This window comes from Epinephelus fuscoguttatus, linkage group LG1 (genome assembly GCF_011397635.1).
Source record: "Epinephelus fuscoguttatus linkage group LG1, E.fuscoguttatus.final_Chr_v1".
NCBI lineage: Eukaryota > Metazoa > Chordata > Actinopteri > Perciformes > Serranidae > Epinephelus > Epinephelus fuscoguttatus.
In genome coordinates this window covers 51,123,429-51,145,664 of record NC_064752.1, presented here as the reverse complement: position 1 = coordinate 51,145,664, position 22,236 = coordinate 51,123,429, and the positions used below count along the sequence as shown (strand labels likewise).

Here is a 22,236-nt window from a genome sequence, read left to right as displayed (position 1 = left end):
GCAAATCAGCTATATTTTTTATTTAATGTTAATGTTCAAGTTTAAAGTTTGTTTATTTAACCCTGTTAACAATAAACAGGTCAGTTTCTCATACCAACTGTTGTGGATCATTCTAACTAACCTCGATTAAGTAGTTCTTGTTAGAGTAATATTGCTTGATCAAACCTTTTTTAACATGACTGACAACAAAATAAGTGAGTATGTATAATACGCGCTTGGATCGGATTGGTATCGGTATCGGCCAAAACTCAAGGCTGTAATATCAGTATCGGATCGGAAGTGAAAAAGCTGGATCGGGACATCCCTAGTTTTTTTTAATTACGTTACACACCTTATTGTAATTTCACACAGTTCGTCACTTTATAATTTACATACACAAGTATAGCCTTAATGTTACGTTAACGTTACACTGCTCATAAGACACATTTAACGTTAACATTGCATTTTCAAACCTCACACAGAAGTCTTTTGTTCAAAATATTCTCTTCCTAAATGCCTAAATCCTAACACCTCTCCGTTAGGTTCTGACTTTGATGCATCCCGGATTGGCGTCTTGTTTGAAGGCTAACCGTTAGCTGGCTAGTTAGCTTGTTAACGAGCTAAGCTTGTTTTGTATTGTTTTGTCTGTTGCTCTGTAACTTGATGTGGATGTTGCTGCTGTGATACAGATCGCACTTGAAAATGAGACCTCTGGTCTCAACGTGATTTTACATGTCCTAAATAAAGGCTTAATAGTATAATAATAAGCTGACAAGCTAGGTGGTGACCGCAGACACCGATACCCGCTAATTAGTGCTAACATATAAACATAAATAAAATAATACCAGAATTTCCTTATTTCACTTACCGAAAAAACTGGAGCACAGACTTCTTGGATGGTCTGTTGGTACAATTAATTGAACAGCAAGCCATATTACTCCAATATTTGCCTGAAAAATATATCCAAAAGGCACAAACACGGCTGAGAGGACAGGTTCAATGGCTTAAACATGAGACACGAATTAGCTGAGACGATGTCGAGCAGAGTCTCAGCACAGTGGAGCCAGCGGCTAGTTAGCATGCTAGTTAGGGCCCCCCCCCCCAACCCCAAGTGGCCAGTCAATGAACTGCAGTTTTTGGCACTTCCACATTGGCTTCACTCGTCTCCCCCGGAGGTTGCCGCTTGGTTGTGGGGTGTTCTGATGTCCATAGTAAATATTGGTCTGTATGTGTGGGTTTTCTGTGTATTTTTATTTTGATGTCTGAGTTGTCTGTGTGGTGAATTTTGATGTCCAGAAAGGGTATGGATTGTTCTGTTTCCTCCTCATGTGAATTTGATGTTCCCGGTGGTGTCTATGGTGTTTAAATGGTCTGTGAGTTTTTGAGTATGTCCTGCTTTTATTTTTTCCAAAATGTCGTCCACATAGCGTTTCCACAGTGTGGGTCTGTATTCCTGTGATGTTATGGCCTTTTCTTCCAGATCCTCCATGAAAAAAAACGCACACAATGGCAGAAAGCGGGTCCCCCATGGCAAATCCTTCCTTCTGTCTGTATGTTGTGTTTCTGAACTGGAAATAAGTTGATGTGGCAATGAACTGAAGAAGTTGAATGATGTCCTGAACAGTTAAGCTGGTGTGTCTCTTGAGTGTTCTGTCTGTTTGTAGCCGGTTCTGAATGATCTGTATTGTTGCTTGTACTGGTGTTTTGGTGAAGAGTGATATGACGTCATTCGATATGAATATTTTCTCTGGCCCTACTTTGATGTTTTTCAATTCCTCTGCTAGCTGTTTTGAGTACTTGCAGTGTTGATCTGTTTGTCCTAAAACTGGTTTTATTATTTCTGCCAGTGCTTTTGATTAGTTGTATGTGACTGAACCAATGCTGTCTACAATCGGACGTAAGGGTGTTCCTGTTTTGTGTATTTTTGGTGTGCCGCAAATCCTGGGGGTGACGTTGGCTGTAGGTATTAAATGGTTGTAAGTCTGCTTGTCTATTTTTTTTTTCATTTAGTAGTGGTTTTAGTAGTGCCTTGAGTTTACTTTTCGACAGCAGGTGGTGTGACAGGACGGTCACGCCTCCCTAATATCGGCTGATTGACAGATCAGCTGATAAAGACGCGTCACAACCCCCACCAAGTGACACTTGTGAGGAAGGCAGAAGTTTCCGCCAAAATATGTCAAGGTATGTAACATCCTAACATGTCTGAGATAAAAGAACAACTAAAGTCATTATCAGAAACTAAAGACATAATGAAAACCATTGAACTATTAATTCACATGTATCACATAGACAGAACCAAATAAAAGCACAGGGTGAAGCTTATGATGCCACTGTACATATTGCCTTTTCTCGGAGGACAGCTGTGAACAGGAGGTCAGAGCTCTCATAGCATGGGCACTAAAATCAGCCGGCAGGTTCTCTCCTGCTGCAATGCGTAACCATATTTCAAAAACAAGACATAACTTCTCAATATCTAGAAAAATACAAACACTAAATAAAAAACTCAAGTCCTTTTAAGTCATCTGTCTCAAGTCAAAGTCAAGTCTCAAGTCATGAATACAAAGTCAAGGTCGAGGTAATGAGGCTCTAAAATACATACCATTATTGTTCCTCCAGTCTGTGTCCGCAAAGGCCTCAACACTTTCCGCTGCACCAGGAAATTAGGCAAAAACAGGAGAGGAGGGATTTCTGTGATTGTTGCCACCGCGAGAGACCACTAAAAGGGAAAAAAGAACAGAATTAGTCGCAGAGACCTCCTTCTGTGCAGTGACTATCCCTTATAAGGCAAAAAAACAAAGCTGACTGAAGAAAAACACAGTACTGCTGCCAGTGGGCTAAGTCTTGAGCCTTGACTCTCACATGAAAACAGGACGGCACAGTAGAAATTCAAATCAGAGCAGAGTACAAACAACTGAGCTACGGCCTAAATCTAACTTAAGATGTTCTTTATTCCCTATCAGCCTGCCTGCCCACCCGCCCGTCTGCCTGCCTACCTATCAACCTATCTACAAAGTAGAAGTGCAAAACCTCTTACTGACTCAAAAGAAAGGAGCTGAATATGTTTGACATGACTGATTTGAATGAGGACTAATTCCCCTGTAGGATAATCCACTGCGTTTAGATGAAAACTCTCTGCTCTGTTATTTCGCCTCCTGCACTGCAACATTAGAAGGCCAATGTGAAATAGAGGGAACAATTAGCAGGGAAAATCCCAGAAAACAAACTCTTCTTCTTGGATCACATTGAAACTATTATTAAATGTGAACAGTAACATTTACTAATTGTTTTATGACAAATCCATTCATGCTGGCCAGTATGCTGGTTCATCCGGTAAACCGGTTGTAAGTATCCATATGATATGACTTTTTCATATACAGGCATATCGGCACATAGCAGAAACACGTGTTATAACTCTTCTACGGGCAGCCCTATTAACTGCGTACCCTTCGCACTAATGGTTACCTGTATAACACAGAAATTAATAACCCAAAACTTACTCTCCAAAAGGGCAAAACACCATGCCACACAACAATGTGTGACACCTAAACAATTTGTAACACACATTTTCAAAATTACACTGCTGAACTGCATGTTAGGCACTTAGCATAACAGTTCTTTAATAGCTGGAAGAAACTCCGTCGTTCAGTATTATATTTAAGAACAGAAAAGAGAGATGGAGGATGAAGAAAGGGACCACAAGACCAGAGAGGAATCAGAAGAACTTGTGTCCAAGAGAGGAGCTGAGTCAGCTGTTTGGAAGCTTTATGGTCTTAAAAAATCTGACTCGCACAAGCCCGAAGGGAAAAAAAAAAAAAAAAAACACTTCATAGACGACACAGAGGAGCTTACCAGTAACATTAGCTGCACCTCTCCAGACACCATAGTTAATAGGAGTTTAGAATACACTTTAATCATTTTAATTGTAGCAACATCATATCCTACATTATTATTCTATTGGTTAAGTTTAATTTGCATTTTCAATATTAATAACTTATATTATTTAAAAAATCGATACATGGCATGTACGTATGTATGTATGTATGTATGTATGTATGTATGCATGTACATGGCAGTATTGATACATATTGCCATGCAAAATATCATGATACTATGCTGTACTGATTTTTTTCCCCCACCCATAAAGGTTACTGCTAGAGTCAGAGATGACAGAGACACAACAGATCCTCCTGCTTCCCTGAAGTCAGTGGTGTTGCAACATGTTACATAAACAAGTCACGTAAACAACAACGGTGCCTGACAGAAGTACTACAGTGTGCCAGCTATGCTAGTGAAACAAAAGTCAAAATAGCGTTTTGTAGGAGAGGACACTGAGGAAGCTGTAACTGTAAAATACCTTCTGTCATTCAGTGGCTGTTGTTTATGTGTTCTCAAGTTTTTCAGTTGACTAGTGACATAAATTATTATTTTTTACATTTACATATAAAAATTTAATATAGCCTATGGCAAATACCATGCAGTGTGTAGAATACCTATCACTCCACCTGGCTCAGTCTTGGCAAGGTGCTGAAAAACATCAATGTACCATGCAGTCTAACTTTTTAAACAAGATCAGCTGATCCTTACAAATCAACACTTGTTAGTCTAACAGTAACATAGCCATCAGTGCTGAAAAAAATGTTTAAATCAAAAATCAAATTGAACCGTGATCTTCCAAAGTGTAATCCAACCATGGATTTAGGGAGTCGTGATTGATCTTGTAGGATGATATTAAAAACAAATTACAAATTGTTCATCATACTGCCCAGCACTAAAATCCTTTTAAAATCCTGATGGTTGCCTCAGCTCCTGAGTCATGCATGTTAGACTCAGTGGAGATGTAGAAAAAGAAATGAGGAGGTGAAGAACTGTGATGAAAATGCCATGCTGTCATAATGATAGATTCACTAGAGGTTTGCAGTGTTGAGGGAAAACAAAGCAACCTTTAATCTGTTGAGGTAACGTTTGGTGTGAACCACCAGCAGATCTTCTTCAGTAGCTTCACGGGCTTCCACGATGTTTCCATCAGTGACAAACTGCTCCTCTGAGACAAAAGCATTGTTTGATTAGACTCACATATGGCAAACAGGCTTAAGACTGAAAAGATAATACTGTTTTTATTGGAGATTTTACTTCTCAACAACTTTAAAAACACTATCGTTGCATTTCAAATAGGTTGAAAAATCTAAAACTTCGAGGTAAGAAAAACACTGAACCATGGATACTCAACTTGCTTTGCCTAGGGGCCACTTTTACAAAATAACAATGATAAAATAACAAAATACTGTAATAATATAAACTTAAACATTCATAAGATTTATCACTATGTATAATAAATGCCTGTTTTCAACCTTTCGAAGTTTGCTGTACATAGTGGTGGGTACATAGTAGGATTTGAGGATGAGTTGAGTATCACTGCACTACAATGTCTAGCCCTACAGCAACTAACAAGCCATTCTCTCTCATGGATTTAAACAGAAGAAAAATTCCATGTCCTCAGTTTAGTATTGAGTGGGCATGTGTTTTACTGAAATACCACCATCACTCATTTAAACTGCATGAACTCAAAAGGAGAAACACCAAATCGAAATCCACCAATACATTGCCATAGTCAATATTATTTTAGCTTATCACTAACATATACCTGTGTTTGCAGTACATAAATGGCAAAGATGTTTTAGAGGTGATCCAAAAGTCAGATGACCCTATTTCAATGATCCATAGTGCATGATCTGTAGTGCATGGAACAAGTACAATTAGGTCGTGTCCAACTACACTTTGCTAGGTAAAATAGGACAACTTCGGCTTTTTTTCCTTTCACCTTTCTTTCCCTATTGTGTTTTTGAAATTGGTCTAATATTTAGCAAGAGGGCAGCAGCTGGCAGCTGTGGAACAGCTGCAATGTAAGCATATAGGGCAACTAAACACAGTCAGTGTATCTCCATTAAAAGTACTTATTTTCACCACTGAAAGGCTCACATCGTTAATGTAAGTGTCTGAAGTGTCTCTTTACCTTTCACTTGATCTGGTCTGTTTGTTGTTGCCTCATTAGGCAGAAGTCTCATTCAAAATATTGCGAGATGTGACCTGTTGCAGGAAGACAACGGTGTGTGTGCTACCTCAGGCTCAGAGCTCAGAGGGTGTGCCTTCTCTATGAAGAATTAACTCTCACAGGGGTGATAGCAACAAAAAAAAAAATCCTAAACGTAACATTTTTTTCAGGTTGAAGCATGAGGAATTGATTTTTAATCAATTAATTTAATTACATTTTTGTACTTATTTGATATAATTTCCTGAAATCTGGTGCAGTTTGGGGTGCCTGGCTATTGATGGGCAATACATTCATACAGAGCCAACATCCTGCATTTCAGGGCTCGGCATTAACAAGTATGAGCTGAGCTTTCAACAGAGTAATGTAATAACACAGGGACTTCAGGGCCTTAACAATGACTCTAAAGTCAAGTTAACTTTACACCACTAACTTTTTGCACAGATTCACAAGGGGCTGCGAGATGGTGAATGACAAATCATGTTCTGCAATGAAGGAGCACACGCTTACCTGCTGGTTGACAACACAATCTGTCATCGACGCCGGTATGTCAGCGGTGACTGCAGCTCCCGGTAAATTCGTTACGTGCTTTATTGCACGCGCAGCGGCTTTATGACCGGGGTCTAATTCATGCCGTGATAGGACTTTCTTGCCACTGGTTGCATGCCTATCTCTTTTACCCACGCCCAACGCCATTTATTTTTCCTCTATTAGTCCTTTATTGACTATCTGGAAGGTTTTCCCTGGGTTTCATTAACCTGCTATCCATCTAGATGAGAGTGTCTACGGCATGAGCTCCACTTGAATCTGAAGTTGGCTCTGAATCAAGTTTGTTCCTCCCCCCAAGACCCACCCCCGCTCTACTTCTGATTGGTTAGTAGCCTAACTTTGGTCTGGCTGGAAGCGAAAGCCATAGGTTGAGAGCGAGAGGTCTCCGTTTAAAGCTCTTCTACCAGAGCCCATCTATTGTCTGCGACACACGCATGTATCCCACATCAATTTTTATTTATTTTTTTTCTCGCCGATCGCCGGAAATCCGGCACGGTGCCTACACTTCAGAGTCAATGCCAACACGCAAAAAAATACATCAGTACCTAGTTTTTTTCGGCACCGTAAGTACCGGATACAACTTTGCCCTCAACGGGCCATGTTGATTCCTGTCGGAACTGACAGGGGCAGTATACATACGTCAGTCGGTGCCGAGAACAAGCAACGAAGAAGAACGCCGGTTCTCCATCGTCTTTGCTAGAAACAATGGCTTTTACACATGCTGCTGGAGCCACAACACCTCGGCTTGGCAAAAAGTCAGGTAGAAGTAGAGTGTGTGGAGAGGATCTCATTTAGGCCTCACTTACATTGCAAGCGATGCATTCGCGTAGCCCTCGCAAATGGTCGCTGTTTACTCGTGATTTCATTTCGGCAAGCATGTTATCAGGTTAGAGCATTCACACTGCATCCGCTCTACCTTCTGCTCAAGTCGTGCTGCTTTCGCGAGCAAGCTCGAAAATAGAAGAGACACCAATTTTTTTGTGCGAGTAGTGAGCGAACGGTCGCGGTATTCAACAAAAAACACGAGATTGCATATGTTGTGACCTCTCTCGGCCACCGCAGACATCTCCCCCTTGACCAAGCCAGACCTGACAGGCACATGTTTCATGTACTTACTCATTTGTAGTATAAATATTAATTATCCAAGCGTTGGAATAATCACTGGCGCGCGAACCTGTCCACCCTGGGCTTTGGGTCCAAACTCCCTTCTTCTTCTTTGGGGTTTATTGGAGCACTACCACCACCAACTGTTCGGGTGTGGTTTGTTTTTTGACAGGACAGCAGCGGCCACTGCGCGACGCGTCTGTTCGGTGTTGGTGTGAATACACCTGTGCTGCCGCAACACTTATGAATCGCTTGCGGTGTAAATGAGGCCTAGAGTTAAAGTTTGAAACAGTTTTAATAAAGTAGTGAATTTAGAAATACATGAGTTCTGTTTTGTGATTTTTATTGTGTTATCGAATGAGTATCACTGGTATTAAAGTTAAAGTTAAAGTTCCACTGATTGTCACACACTTGAGTGTGTGAAATTTGTTCTACGCATTTGACCCATCCACTGAGGGAGCGGTGAGCAGCAGCAGTGCCGCACTCGGGAATCATGTGGTGATCTAACCCCCCATTTCCAACCCCTGATGCTGAGTGCCAAGCAGGGAGGCAATGGGTCCCATTTTTATAGTCTTTGGTGTGACCCGGCCGGGGATCGAGCCAACGACCTCCCAGTCTCAGGGTGGACACTCTACCACTGAGCTGGTATTGGTATCGACCACCGAAATTCTGGTATCGTGACAAGCCTAACTACTATGATAGCATCTACATTCCTATAATAAGTACTACAGAAAATTGTACAAAGCAGTTCACATTACATTCTTATAATTCTTCCAGCGATGACAGTGAGGTAGATGATTATTCCCATGTAAAAACACTCATTTTCCTAACTCTTACTGATGTGTTGAACTGAAGTTAAGATGCATTTTCATCACTGATACTTGAGTAGTTGGTCATTAATGATCAAAAGGGGGGACATGTGCTGGAAATTTTGTCTATGCTTACATTGTTTCATTCTTCTTCAGTTTGTAAGTGTGTGACCTTTGCATTCCCCTTTGTAAACATCTGTTGTTACTTGACATCATCAAGAGATTTACATTCACTATAATCTTGCCTTCAAAAACAGTCCATTGACTGTCTAACAGATACAGCCGATTACCTAACATGTTGCAACAGGTATGTTCCCCTGATATAATCAAGAGAACATAATTAAATCAGGAAAGCACAAGAAAGCTACAATTGATTTCTCATCATCTTCTCATCTGAGTGCAGGTATAAAGATGCCCTGTATTCAATGTTCTGAGCACAACCTCTGAGCTCTGAGCTTGAGGTTGCGCCTTCTCGATAGAGAATAAACTCCCGTACATAAAGCTATCCAGTCTTGCTTGCTGACTCCCTTAAAATTGCCACAACAAATTCATTTACAAATGCTGTTTAAATAATATGCTCATAGTGATCAAGCAGTACATTTACTGTGTTCATTTAGGATCTTTTCATACATGATAACACATGGAAAAAATAAAACAAGGGTTGTTCTATTTGTCTTTTTTTTCCTTTTACTTTACTCCTATGCTAGTTTGCCTCACAGCTACATGTTTGCTTCCAGCTGGCTACCTGAAGCTGCTTGCTATGTGCTCATGAAAATCATAACAGGCCAAAGAAAGTTATTCTTTCTCATGGTAAAACATAGTCTCCTCAAAGCTTGTGCACATGTGGATTGATAATGAAACAGTTGCACTGTGTAGGGAATTTACTGGGTATTTTAAAAAGCAGAGATACTATTTGTTGAAATTTGTGATACTACGTGTCACATGGGGAGAGCAAAATGTTGTGATCCAGGCACCAGTGCTATGTTATACATGGTGGCACCATTTGCTGGGTCTTAAGCCTTAACACGGGCCTGACCTTGTAATAGATCTCCAATTCCCAAAAAGGGAAAAATGACAACTATTAATTTGAAATTTTGATTGATAATTAAAATAATAACTGTAGAGGCCAAGCCAACGCTTTAAGCCACTGAGGTGCTGCACCAGGATAACCTAATTGACGCGCTGATTGTTACCGTGTCTGATGAATCAAAGTCGGAGTCAAACTTGCCAGTTGAACACTTCGTCCATTTATTTTCCTTCACAAAACGTCAGTGTCCATTAAACTCGAACAGGTTTCCAAATACGCTCATACATCCACACGTGTAACTCCATTTGCACCTTGCTGCTTCACCGGTCAAAAACTGTTTACCCTTCCGGGTGGAACACCTGACCAGACAAAGAAAGGTTCCCCCCATATATCATGATGACCGCCAATTACCCTGTGACACCTGATACCCAGTACACCATACACAAATAAATTAATTCACATTCTGCTCCTACAATAACTATAACCAAAATTACTATATTAATAGTAAAGGCTGAAGGATTTCAGAGTTCTTTACGTCGAAAGCCAATTTGTAAGTGAGTTGATGTGAATGTGATATGTGTTGCAAAGGGTCTGGGTTAGTGCAGAGGATGTTTAGTTGCATGCAAGACTCTGTCTGAGAAAAGCATGAGCAAACTAAAAACTTAGCTTTGGTGAAGCCAAATAACCAATAACCTAGCTGCAAACAATCACAAAAATGACTAAATAAACAGCATTAAATCACAATAAAAAAGATAAACAGTCTTGCTTCACCTGTACAACTGTAATAATGCTATGCCCAGTTGTTAAGTTACCAATCCTTGAATGGATGGAAGAAAGAGTTGCTTTGTGGTGTGCTGCTTTTGTTAGCCCGCAGAAGAAGGCTGGAAAGACCTGTGGTTCCACAAGCAGTCTTTGTTGTGTCCTTGCTCTGGAGGTGCAGATCCGAGGAAGCCAGTCGCTTGGGGTCCTTGCAGAGTTAGACGCTGGGGTTCTAACCCAACTTAGTTCTCATTGTTGCTGGATAGCCAGTTGCAAACCTTGTGTTTGCACACTAATTTCGCTGGTTTCCAGGTTCTGGCCCTGCTGAAGGCATGCAGGTCAGGGTCCAGGAAAAGGGAGCAAGAGTCTGAGAGCAACCCATGGGGTTCATTTCCATTGCTACGCAGATGATACACAGGGCTACATCGCCACTAAACCCTCAACTGCTCTTCCTCCCACCTCCCTCACCTCCTGCCTTGAGGACATCAGGAATTGGAGGAGCACGGACTTTTTGAAGCCCAACAGCAGCAAAACTAAGGCTCACTGGTTCTAAGAACACCCTGTCTGAAATCCACAGCACCCAAGTCCAACACATCATCATTGATAATTTCCCTGTACCCATCTCCAGCCAAATCAAGGAGAGGGGTCTGGCTGCAGACCTCCAGTGTGGGGTCGCTTCCAGTGCAGCCTCCAGTCTCAGGCCGGCTCCAGTCTCAGGACCGGAAAAAACGGTAGGGTACAGAAGGTAACCGTGGTTCTTTGAATTAAGGTCAACACGCCACCGTATGGGTCACTCTCTCTGAGGGTGAGCTGTTTCAAGAGACAATGTAGTAAATTAATCACATTAACACCTCCGCCCTGCGGGCACAATCAGAGCCTATATATACAGCCGTGCGATCGCCTGTTCAGTCTCTTTTCTCCGACTGAATGACACTGCAAGCTGGCGTGTTGACCTTTATTCATAGAACCACAGTTACCATCGTTAACCATCCGTTCTATTTCATATCAGGTCAACACGCCACCATAAGGGTCAACAGTATACCAAATAAGGTCAGGCAGGAGGTGTAGTGAAGCAAAAAACACTCAGAACAACAGTTTGGTTTAGAACATAGTTTATTGAGGAAAGCCTCAGGTTGTGATAAAACAGTCAAAGGCCGATGAAGGCCACCTGTTGTGAAATAAAACATTTTCAACTGAGAAGGAAACGGTCCCCATAAACAGAACCTCCTTAATCAATGAAACACAACCACCAGGTGAATACCAACCCTGAAGCCATGGTCCAGCATGGCCGGGACCACACAATTTACTGGCCTGAAGCCGTGGTCCAGTAGGGCAGGGACCACACACTTCACTGGCCTGAAGCCACGGTCCAGCATGGCAGGGACAGCACAATTCACTGGCCTGCTTCCAGAACGGCAGAGGCCACTGATGAAGCAAAATTTAGTCTGTAAAACCTTGCGAAGGTCCCAGAAGAGGCCCAACCGGCCGCCGCACAAATGTCCTCCAAGGGAGCCCCCTTGAAGAGCGCCCAAGAGGCAGCCATCCCTCTGGTGGAGTGGGCCACCACTCCCCTAGGTGGAGGGACCCCAGCACCATCATAGGCCAGAGCTATGGCCTCGACGACCCAGCGGGCCAAATGCTGCTTGGACAGAGCTTGGCCCAGCTTAGCTTCCCCATAGCACACAAAGCACTGATCGGTCTGTCTAACGGGGCATGTATAGTCGATGTACACCCTCAGGGACCAGAGAGACCAAGTGCAACTGGGCTGCCTCCGCAGATTCATGGGGAGGAGGATGGAAGGGTTCCAGAACCAAGGGCCTCAACACAAAAGAGCGAGGGAGCACCTTCAGTAAAAAAAAAGCTGGATTAGGCAGGAGAGAGATAGCAGATCCCTCTCCTCCTAATCTCAGACAAGACGGACGCACAGACAGAGCATGCAGTTCAGAGACCCGCTTCGCTGAGACCATGGCAAGGAGAAAGGCTGTTTTGAGGGAAAGAAGCTCCAGCCCCAAATTGGCCAAAGGCTCAAAAGGAGGCTCCGACAGAACCCGCAGCATCAACTGCAAATCCCATGATGGGACCATGTGGGACCTTTGTGGCCGTATATACCTAGCCCCCTTCAAAAAACGGCTAACAAGGGTCTGTGAGTCCACTGTCCTACCCTCAATAGGGATGTGACGGTCAGATATGGCCGCCACGTAGCCCCTCAAGGTGGATTCTGTCAGCCCTTTCTCCAATAGTTTCTGTAAAAATAAGAGGACCCCCCGTGTCCCACAGGAGACCGAGTTCCAGCCCTTTCCTGCACACCACTGGAAAAACCGTTTCCATCTACCAGCATAAAGCACCCTGATAGAGGGAGCTCTGGCTGCCTACAGGGTAACCACAACAGCAGGACTCAAGCTGCAAGGCGGGCCCCGTCTAGGGGCCAGACATGCAGCCTGTAAATCTCTGGGTTCTGGTGCCGGAGCTGCCCTCGAACCTGCGATAGCATGTCCGGCCTGACTGGGAGACATCATGGGGTTCCTGTCAGCAGCCTCTGCAAGGTCGCTATCCAATATGGGAAGTTGCCACTCCCCTGGCCTGGGGCCGCCCCTGAACAGGAGATCTGCTGCCACGTTCACCTCCCCCGGCAAGTGGATGGCTTTCAGGGACACACCCTGAGCATGAGCCCAGAGGAGGAATTTGTGTGCCAGGTTGTACAAGGACCTTGACCGCAGACCTCCCTGGTGGTTGATGTAGGCAACCATGGTTGAATTGTCCGAACCAACACGTGCTTCCCCCGAATCACGGGACAGAAATACACCAAGGCCCGATACACTGGCTTCAGTTCGAACAGGTTGATGTGAGCCCCCCTCCAAAAGGGACCCCACCGGCCCTGGGCTGGGTGGTGCTCCGATAGAGCCCCACAGCCTGCTTCTGAGGCGTCCACAGTTATGGTCACCCTTGAGCACACTGGGCCCAGTGGAACTCCTTCCCTGAGGCCCAGAGCCGTGGTCCGCCATGCAATTGCTGGGAGGCAAATCAAAGACACAGGGATAGCCCTCAGGCCATCCTCGTGGGGGCTCACCTTGTGCCCGGCAAGCCAACGCTGCAGCAGCCGCATATGAAGCAACCCCAGAGGCACCACCTAGGATGCTGCCGCCATGAGGCCTAACAGCCTCCAGCCATGCTTCACTGTTATGTGCTCGCCCACAGTTAAATGTGACAAGCTGTCCATCAGCACCACTGTCCTCTTCAAGGTCAGGACAGCGTTTACTGAGGTTGAATCTAGAATCAAACCTAGATATTCCACCGTCCTGGATAGAACAAGGTAACTCTTCTCCCTGTTCAAGGCCAGCCCCAGGTCTTCAAGGTGTTTCAACACCGTCAAGGTGTCGAGCCAGGCCTGCTGTTCTGTTGGGGAGCGAACCAACCAATCGTCCAGGTAATTCAAGATATGAATACCGTGGCAATGGAGAGGGGCCAGCGCCACCTCCATGCACTTTGTGAAGGTGCAAGGGGACAAGGACAGGCCCAATGGGAGGACAATATACTCGTATGCCTTGCCTTGAAAGAAGAAACGGAGGTACTTCCTGTGGTCTCTGTGTACAGGAATGTGGAAGAATGCGTCTCGTAGATCCACTGTAGCGACCCAGTCCCCGTGCCTTATAGATGACAGAAGGCACAATAGATGGAGCATATGGAAGGGCAGGCGTTTCAGAAAGCCGTTGAACCCCTTTGGGTTCAAGATAGGACAGAGGCCTCCGTCCTTCTTTGGGACCAGGAAGTAGGTTGAATAAAACCCTTGGCACATCTCGCTGCTGGGAAAGGGTGTTATTGCCCCCTTCTTCAGAAGGGCCAAGACCTCTGCCACAAGGGACTGACAATCTGTCATGTCGTTTAGGAGGGTAGGAATGATTCTGGAAAATTGTGGTGGTCTGGTTCGGAACTGGAGTCTGTACCCTGACTCCAGTGTATTCAGTACCCAAGGGCAGCGAGTACACTGCCGCCAGTGAGCAAGGTGCTGAGGAGTAAAGCATGAAGCCGGAGGCCAATAACCGTCAGTGACGGAAACAGCCACCAGCCGACTGGGGTCTGGTGCCCCCGAGATGGGTGGTCCCACTGCGGTCATTGCGAAAGGAACGCTGGCGAGCCTGGCCACCCCTGACCGGGGGCCCTCGGATGGCAGGTTGCGGTGCCCTGGAGGCCGTAGAGACGGCCGGAAAGGACCCACGACCCCAGTGCAAACGTGAGGCTGGTACATCCCTCACAGAGCGCGTCAGCTCCCTCGCCCTATGAGACTGCTCCAAGGCTGTCTCACAGGGTGGACCAAAGACCTCTCCTGGCACCACTGGAGCCACCAGGACAGCAATGCAGTCCTGGTTGGACAAATTGGACTGGAACAGCCAGACTTGGTGGCGCGCCTGAACCATTGAGGCCATTGACTGACCAAGGGCCTGAGCATGCGCACTGGTTCCCCACAGCAACATGTCCGCTACGTGGAGTATCTCAGCTGTCTCACCACTCGGGGTTGCTGAAGCCACATCCTGCAGCAGGCCCTCCAAATAAAGCAGCAACAAGGAATTGGTACACGCCAGCCTGGCTGCCAAAGCTGAGACGTGATAAGCTCGGCGGAGCTGGTTATCAGTTGCCCTGCAGCGCCTGTTAGGGTGATTTGCATCCCTGCCAGCCCTTGCCACAGCTCCTGCTAGCATAGCAAAGGTAGGCCCAACTTGGGGGAACTAGGAGCCCTCCACAAGGACTGCAGATCTGTCATAAAATCAAGGAGGACAGGGAGCCCGTCTGACCTGCGTCGACGTGAGCCCCTGTCAAACACTGAAGCAGCTGGAAGCAGAGCTTGGCAGACCAGCTGGAAGCGTGCTGCTGCTCTCACAACCACAGCCCTATCAGAAGGGTCCATCGGCTCAGGCTCCAAAGCCTGTGAAGAACCATCCCCCAAATCAGAGAGCGACTGGACATCCTCCCAGGACTGGGGGTCATGCAGGTAGTCCAGATTGTCAGAGAATGCAACAGAAAGCACATCTGGATCCTTATCCCAGACCTAGGGGGTTGGGCTGCTTATGTCACGCAGCCCCAAAGGGCGCTGAGCATGAACAAGCTCCTGCAAGGTATCTTACATTGCCTGCACCTGCAGCTGCCCAAACTCCGCCTCTGGGCGCTTCCTCTTCCACGCGCGCCGCCTCTGTCTCCAGCTCATCCTCATCCTCCGCCCGCCGATCACCTTGGCCAGGGGGAATTGATGGAGGGAGAAAAATATTGCCATGCATGTCCTGTGACACGGTCTGGCACGCCAAGACAGTCACTTGGATCTAGCAGGAAAATACAGGCGTGGATAAAGCCTCAGGCAGCGTACGACCTCACGGCCACAGCGGCTCCTCTCAGCTCGAAAAAATAAGTATTTTTACTACTCACCTGGTCAAAGACCGCAACAAACAATTTCAGACACATGACGTAGCGTTTTCCCTCACGGGAAAAGAGGCTCCCACAGTGTCACACAATAAATATAACTCCAAAAACGATCCGATCATCCGCGCACTCTTCCTTACTGCAGCAACAAGCTGTTCCTGAAGGAAGAAGGCATATAAGTATCGCTATCGATAGTTTCACATAACATGTTGCAATCTGAAAACCATACTCATGAGCTCCAGGAGGAGAAAAAGAGGCTGAACAGGCGATCGCACAGCTGTATATATAGGCTCTGATTGCGTCCGCAGAGCGGAGGCGTTAATGTGATTAATTTGCTACATTGTCTCCTGAAACAGCTCACCCCCGGAGAAAGTGACCTATACAGTGGCGTGTTGACCTGATATGAAATAGAACAAACTTTTTTAGCGTCTCCCCAAGGACTCGGGTATTTTCGGCTTTTTATCATCGTCGTGACAACAGTAGATGACTGATTTTATTTATCCAAATAAAGTTCTGAATGCACGGGTCTTGCATATGTTTGCTGTTTTAATTTACATGTAAATCTAAAGCACGCATATTACTGAATGTTACAAATGTTGATGGGCTGTTTGTTATTTTAAAGTTAGTTACGTCAACAGTGGCTAGCGTTTTGTAGCAGTGGCTTTTTTTCTGCGGATAACATAAGCTAACTGTTTATATATATAACTGTGTGTTCAGCTTTGTTCAACGTTTTTAGTTAAGAGTTTAGCACAGGCATAGGTCTTAAGATGTTGTTGATGTCCAAATGAAGATAAAATTAAGATTTAAAATTTTGCTATCGGTCATGCCGCTGGGTTTACTGGAATCAAAAGTTTTCACCCAGCGTGTCAAGGCCAAATAAGATAATGTTAATCTTATTTAAAATGAAATGTATGTACTATGAGCTTAACATCAGTTTTTCTGTGATATGTAGATGCATCACTCAATTATTCAAGCAGATGGAAGGCATACAGTGGAACGCTGCACAACTTGTTGTAAGCTGTTCCACTGCCCCCTTTGCCCTAAATATAAGCCCAGCCAACCTGCCAAGCTCCAGCGGCACCTTGATGTTAACATCAAAACGCCATCACATTCAAAGGTATGTATCTTTGTGTGTCTGTGTGTGCTCTTGTGCCTCGTTAGTCATTGGCTAATTTAAACCTTTTTTCTTGATTTGCTCTTAGACAAAAAAATCTGCCAATGCAATCTGAACTGCCGGAGTGGAGGACATTTTCATTGCCCTATGTGTGAAAGAAGCATTATTAGAAGGACAGACATGGAGGGACACCTGAAGGCTTGCCAAGGTGCCACAACATCCTCAGCTGCTGCTCAATGCGAGCCAGACCCTAGTCCATCAGACACATCTGCTACACCCTCTCCCCTGCCTCCACCATCCACCATTCCACACGTCTCCTCCTCCAGGATTGACTGTTCCGCCTCCCCAACAAGATACAAACGCGCTTGCTGTTCCCTCGGCACGGTTAACAACTGTAGCCTCCTCACCACTGGTGTCAAGTTCAGCTGACATGTCTTTGGTCCCTACTGCCCAGGAGACTAAAACTCCAACAATAACCCTTGACATACTGCAAATGTCAAATTGATGATTGATGGCCTTGTAGGGCACGACTGTTGCTGCTGTGCTGAATAAAGGGCAACTGATTGATCATTTTTTCATTTTATGTGTGGTTTTTTAATCAAGCACCAAAAAAATTTGATTGGCCTATATGTCTTCTAAAGACCTTTAGGTGTATTATGTATAAGAGTTAGGTGAAACCATATACAGAAATAGCACACAATAAAATAATGTATTTAACATGATAAATATTGTACATAAAATATAAAAAGCAGAGGTTAATTATGTTTATATGTTGATATGGTTTTAAGTAAATACTCCTGCCCTCCACATGTGTGCTGAGATTGCTTGCATAGTTAAAATATATAGCCTCATCCAGGGCAGGAATTTCACTAGGGCCACGAGGGCCATGACCCTCGTGCCCTCCCTCCTCATTTGGCCCTGTGCCCTTGAAAAAACATATCTGCCCTAAGGCCACAGTGGCCTTGATGCCCCGCCTGCACTGCCCCAGGTGATTTTGCGGTTTTCTCCTCTGCCTCTTTCCTGTCAACACGGCTTTGACACCTGCGTCTATTGAGAAAAAAAATGATGACATTCTGGAGTCTTATTGGGCAACATCAAATGAGACGATGCGTACATCTCCAGTGGGGGGGTTTGATTCGAGCCTGGCATGAACCGCTCGGATGGGCTGTAACGACAGTTTGACACCAATCTATCACCGGCCAACCAGTAGACTTCATCAAACGCCCGGGCAGGGATCAGTACCGAGACCCGATATTAACCACCATAATAATAGTAAGCTCCGCCATTATCTGTGACACTTTTTAAAGTTTCAGTTTCATGTATCATCATACTGCAGCCTCTCTCCTGCTCTCTGCATGTCACCCCTCACAGCACGCGCACACACACACACAGACACACAAACTCAACAGCAGAGAGGCCGCGGTGCAGATGAAGCGAATATAACTTCAAGATGACTCTAGTTGACGACAACTACGCTTGATACTGTGAGTAACTGCAATAAAACCTCTGCCAGCCAAGCCAATACTTTATCAATACATGTGATCAGCATGTAGAAAGTAATATTTCAATCCCCTCTGTCCACAGTCTCTCATTCACCACTATTATTATTTACGATCACGGTCGACACAAGCACATCGCGCTCGCGGTGCTAACAGCAAAGTGTTATAGACTTAAAACTAAAATAAAAGCTGTCAGTATGTAGGCTAACACTTTATCTGAAGATGTGCCTGAGGCAGCCGACCTGCAGACAGTGAGTGCCCTCAGTAGAGGAGGGACAGCGAACAGGATGAATGACTGATACTGATGTTTGTCTTCATGCTGAGATAACGTGACTTTCTTCACTCAGTATTGTGATGTCAGGAGGAATATTTATATTCCAGTGAGATATTATTGGGTTTTAAATAGTGACTTTATTGTTGTAAACATGACTGTTGCTGCCATGGACTGTTTAAAACTATATCCTGTGTAGCTGACCTATAAGGAAACCATCAGGAGGTGAGGTGTGTGCATGTGTGTGTGGAGGAGAGGGGAGAGGGAGATGCTGGTAGAGAGATAGTGGGTCTCATTCATGAAAAGTAAGTAAATCTGTGTGTAGATTTGCACATAAAAGCCTACTCTACTAAAAACCTACTCCGGATTCAGGAACGCCGTGGGAAACACAGATTTGATCGTAAACACGTGTGTATGATCATGAATGCCAATCCATCGTAAAGTGACAGCGCGCTCCCGGTAATCAGCAATTAGCATAAATCCCCGCCCATGAATAGCCAATGACCACCATATAAGGAGGTGTAGGTGCATCCAGTCGACCTGTCAGTCATGGCGTAAAGAAAGAGAGAGAAAGAAAAAATAATTTTTCTGAAGCGGAGATCGAAATAATTTTGGGTGAAGTGGACTTAAGAAAAAACATTTTATTTTCTTCAGTTAGTAGTGGTGTGACAGACAAAGTGAAGGCCTGGAGGGAGGTAACAGATGCTGTTAATGTTGCCTCCGTGGTACAAAGAAGGTGAAGCGTAAATGGTTTGATATGAAACCGGAGGCATAGAAACGCATAAGCACATACACAAAAAAATACAGCAGCCACAGGAGAAGGAGGCTCACAGTCACAACGATCTGCTGCAGACGAGCGCATCGCTGGCATAACTGGGGAGACCTCTCTGTCAGGAATTATTCCTGACGGAGAGAGCGACAAGCCTAATACATTCTGAAAATCACCACTGATAGCGTAGTGGTCACCAAACAAACAGAAGATTCATTTGTGGGGTTTTGAATGAAGTGGGAACCTGAAACCAGAGATGTTTTCTGCGTAATGGATAAACTCTAAATCAGTGATGGCTGTCAGAATGTATAGCTATTTAACATTTATTTTAACAAATGATAAAGATAACATATAGCCTACAGCAGTTTTGTATGCATAGTCTTCAAATTATTTGAATCTTAATAGCCTAAAGCTTTGTTTTATACAACATAAATTAAACATTTTCAAATCATATTTATTCATTCAAATGATCAAAAAGCCACAAAAAACAAAACAAAACAAAAAAAACACGTGTTGTCTCAAATAATTCTTTCAGCTGTCCCTGCTGAACCCAGGCACCAAGGCCGAAGAGGCTGTGATCCAGCTGTCCTTACAGATATTTTTATTATCATCATTCAACATGTAGAAAGAACGTGTAATCTATTGAGTCAATTTACATAGATAATTCACAATCATGAACCTAATCTGGATCTTAAACCTGCTAATTGCCAACTAATTTAACTAAATGTGTTATATTTTTAACATTTTTGTCATGTTTAGATTACGTGTTTCAAAGGCATCTGTGTATTGTGTGCATAACAGAGGGCAATACGAATTAAAATTGTAATTTCCAATAGTGACAAGCAATATCTATGTGCTTTACTAAATTTACACAAGCACTACGAGTGGTCAGGAGCAGGAGTAGATTTTGTTAGTAGCTACGAAAAGATCGGAGCTGCTAAAATATTGATGAATGCGGACATGCACGTAAATTTCCGTCTGCGAACAGTTTACACACAAATTCCTTCTGCTCGCGTTTCATGAATGAGACCCAGTGTGTGTTATTAGATACTGTTAATGTCTCTTATTACGCTTCTGTGCATTGATAGCTCTTTTTTAGTCTGTTTCTGCATCATGTTGAGGAGGGCCATACCTGCTTATATATAAATATGTATGCAAAAAAACAAAAAAAACAAGTGGATCGGTTGGTATGTGGCTCATCGACATGATCTGGTTTTGAAATGCGGCCCAGTTGAAATAGTAATTGAACAGCACTGCTGTAGATTGTTTGTTAGCTATCTAACAACCCATCAAAAATAATTGTAAGCCAGTTTTGTTCAGTGAGTCAGTTTATCATGTACACTCAAAAAATATTTAGGCCTGATATTTACGATTGTTTGCTTACAAATACATAAACCTGGTTGTTCTATATTTAAAACACATTGGGTTTATTAGTGCTATTAAATAAATCACATTATTACTTATTATTCTCATTATTACTTGAGCTTGTTTTATTTACTCATTTCACAGATAGTTATACATTGTTAGTCCTTAAATTAAATTCATTATGGACGTGGACTTAAAATCATTGTTTTATTGTATGGCCTTGCTGCCCTGGCTTTTGGCCTTTGTGCCCTCAAAAAATTGACAACACAAAAGGCCAAGTGGCCTTGCCCCTGAAATGACGAAATTCCAGGCCTGGCCTCATCTCTTCAAAAGATCTTCAGGTTTACAGTGCAAGCAGACACATGAGCTTCTTGTGTCATGAAATACATTTTCCATATTAAATTCAGATGTTTGTACTAAACTACTGTTACACTCTTCAAAGGTCAATTATGTATGAAAAGTGTGTTTTTTGATAAAGACAGGAAGAGAGGCTTTAGGCTCCAACTGTCCAATCAACAAGCTTAATGTTTTTCTATGAAGTGACGTCGCTAAGCTACATGGACGGAGTTTATGCCCTATTGACAGAATTAATGTTAATGCAGTAATGTTGTTGGCAGACATATTGAATTGATATGTTGCTACACTGATATAGATAGGCCTACCAATGTTACATGCTACATAGACAGATTTGGCAAGATCAACATGTATGCCACATTTAAGAAATTAATGGTTTTAACGTTACAGTGTTGATTAATTAAATATAAATCAGCGACAAAAGCGCAACAATAGCGCTTCCACCCAAGTGTCTACATGATTTTATTTTCAAGTTTCTTGTGTCTCAACAATTTTATTTTGAAGTTTCTTGCATGCACTTCCCGGCCTGAGACTGGAGCCGGCCTGAGATTGGAGGCTGCACTGGAAGCCACCCCACAGTGGGGGACTGCAGCCAGACTCTCTTGAAATCAAGAGCAAGAGTGTCATTCTGGACAGCACTCCTTCATTCGAACCTCACCTACGCCAATCGCTGTCCCAGTCCAGCACTGAAGTCTTGGTCCATGCATTTGTTACATCCTGTATTGACTATTGTAATGCAGTTCTCTCTGGCCTTTCCACTAAACTCCTTAACAGGCTTCAAATAATTTAAAACTGTGCTGCCTGGATCATCACCCCCATTCTCATCCAACTACAATGGCTTGCTGTTCAGTACCAGATTGACTATAAAAATCCTCTCCTCACCTTCCACAACCTGGCCCTGATTTATCTCTCTGCCCTTCTCTAGGAGTCCATCCCCCTGCTCCCTGAGCTCTTCCTCTGCTGGTCTCCTGACCATTCCCTCTTCACGCCTCAGCACTATGGGAGCCAGGGCTTTCAGCTGCACTGCTCCCAGGCTCTGGAGCTCCTTACCCCCCACCCTACCCTCTGCGCCCCGTTTTTATAATTATACTGTCTTGATTTCTACAGATGCAGCCACTTCAAATTTCCGTTTGGTCCATGGTGGAGCCCTGACCGATCCGTGACAGGTCCCTGTTGTCACCTGGC

The 22,236-nt window shown here is 44.1% G+C and overlaps 1 protein-coding gene and 1 long non-coding RNA gene across 2 annotated transcripts in view; one reads left to right on the top strand and one right to left on the bottom strand.

Moving 5' to 3' along the window:
• Positions 1-22,236, top strand: part of LOC125886100 (uncharacterized) — a 233,265-nt gene that overhangs the window by 172,374 nt on the left and 38,655 nt on the right. The gene's annotated exons all lie outside the window — the stretch shown is intronic.
• hdac11 (histone deacetylase 11) overlaps positions 1-22,236 on the bottom strand; it is a 184,627-nt gene that overhangs the window by 159,411 nt on the left and 2,980 nt on the right. The window contains exons 4-5 of the mRNA XM_049571583.1: positions 4,920-5,020; positions 2,579-2,695 (exon numbers count right to left, since the gene is read on the bottom strand). Coding sequence (XP_049427540.1) covers positions 2,579-2,695; positions 4,920-5,020 — 218 coding nt within the window. The remainder of the gene's footprint in view (positions 1-2,578; positions 2,696-4,919; positions 5,021-22,236) is intronic.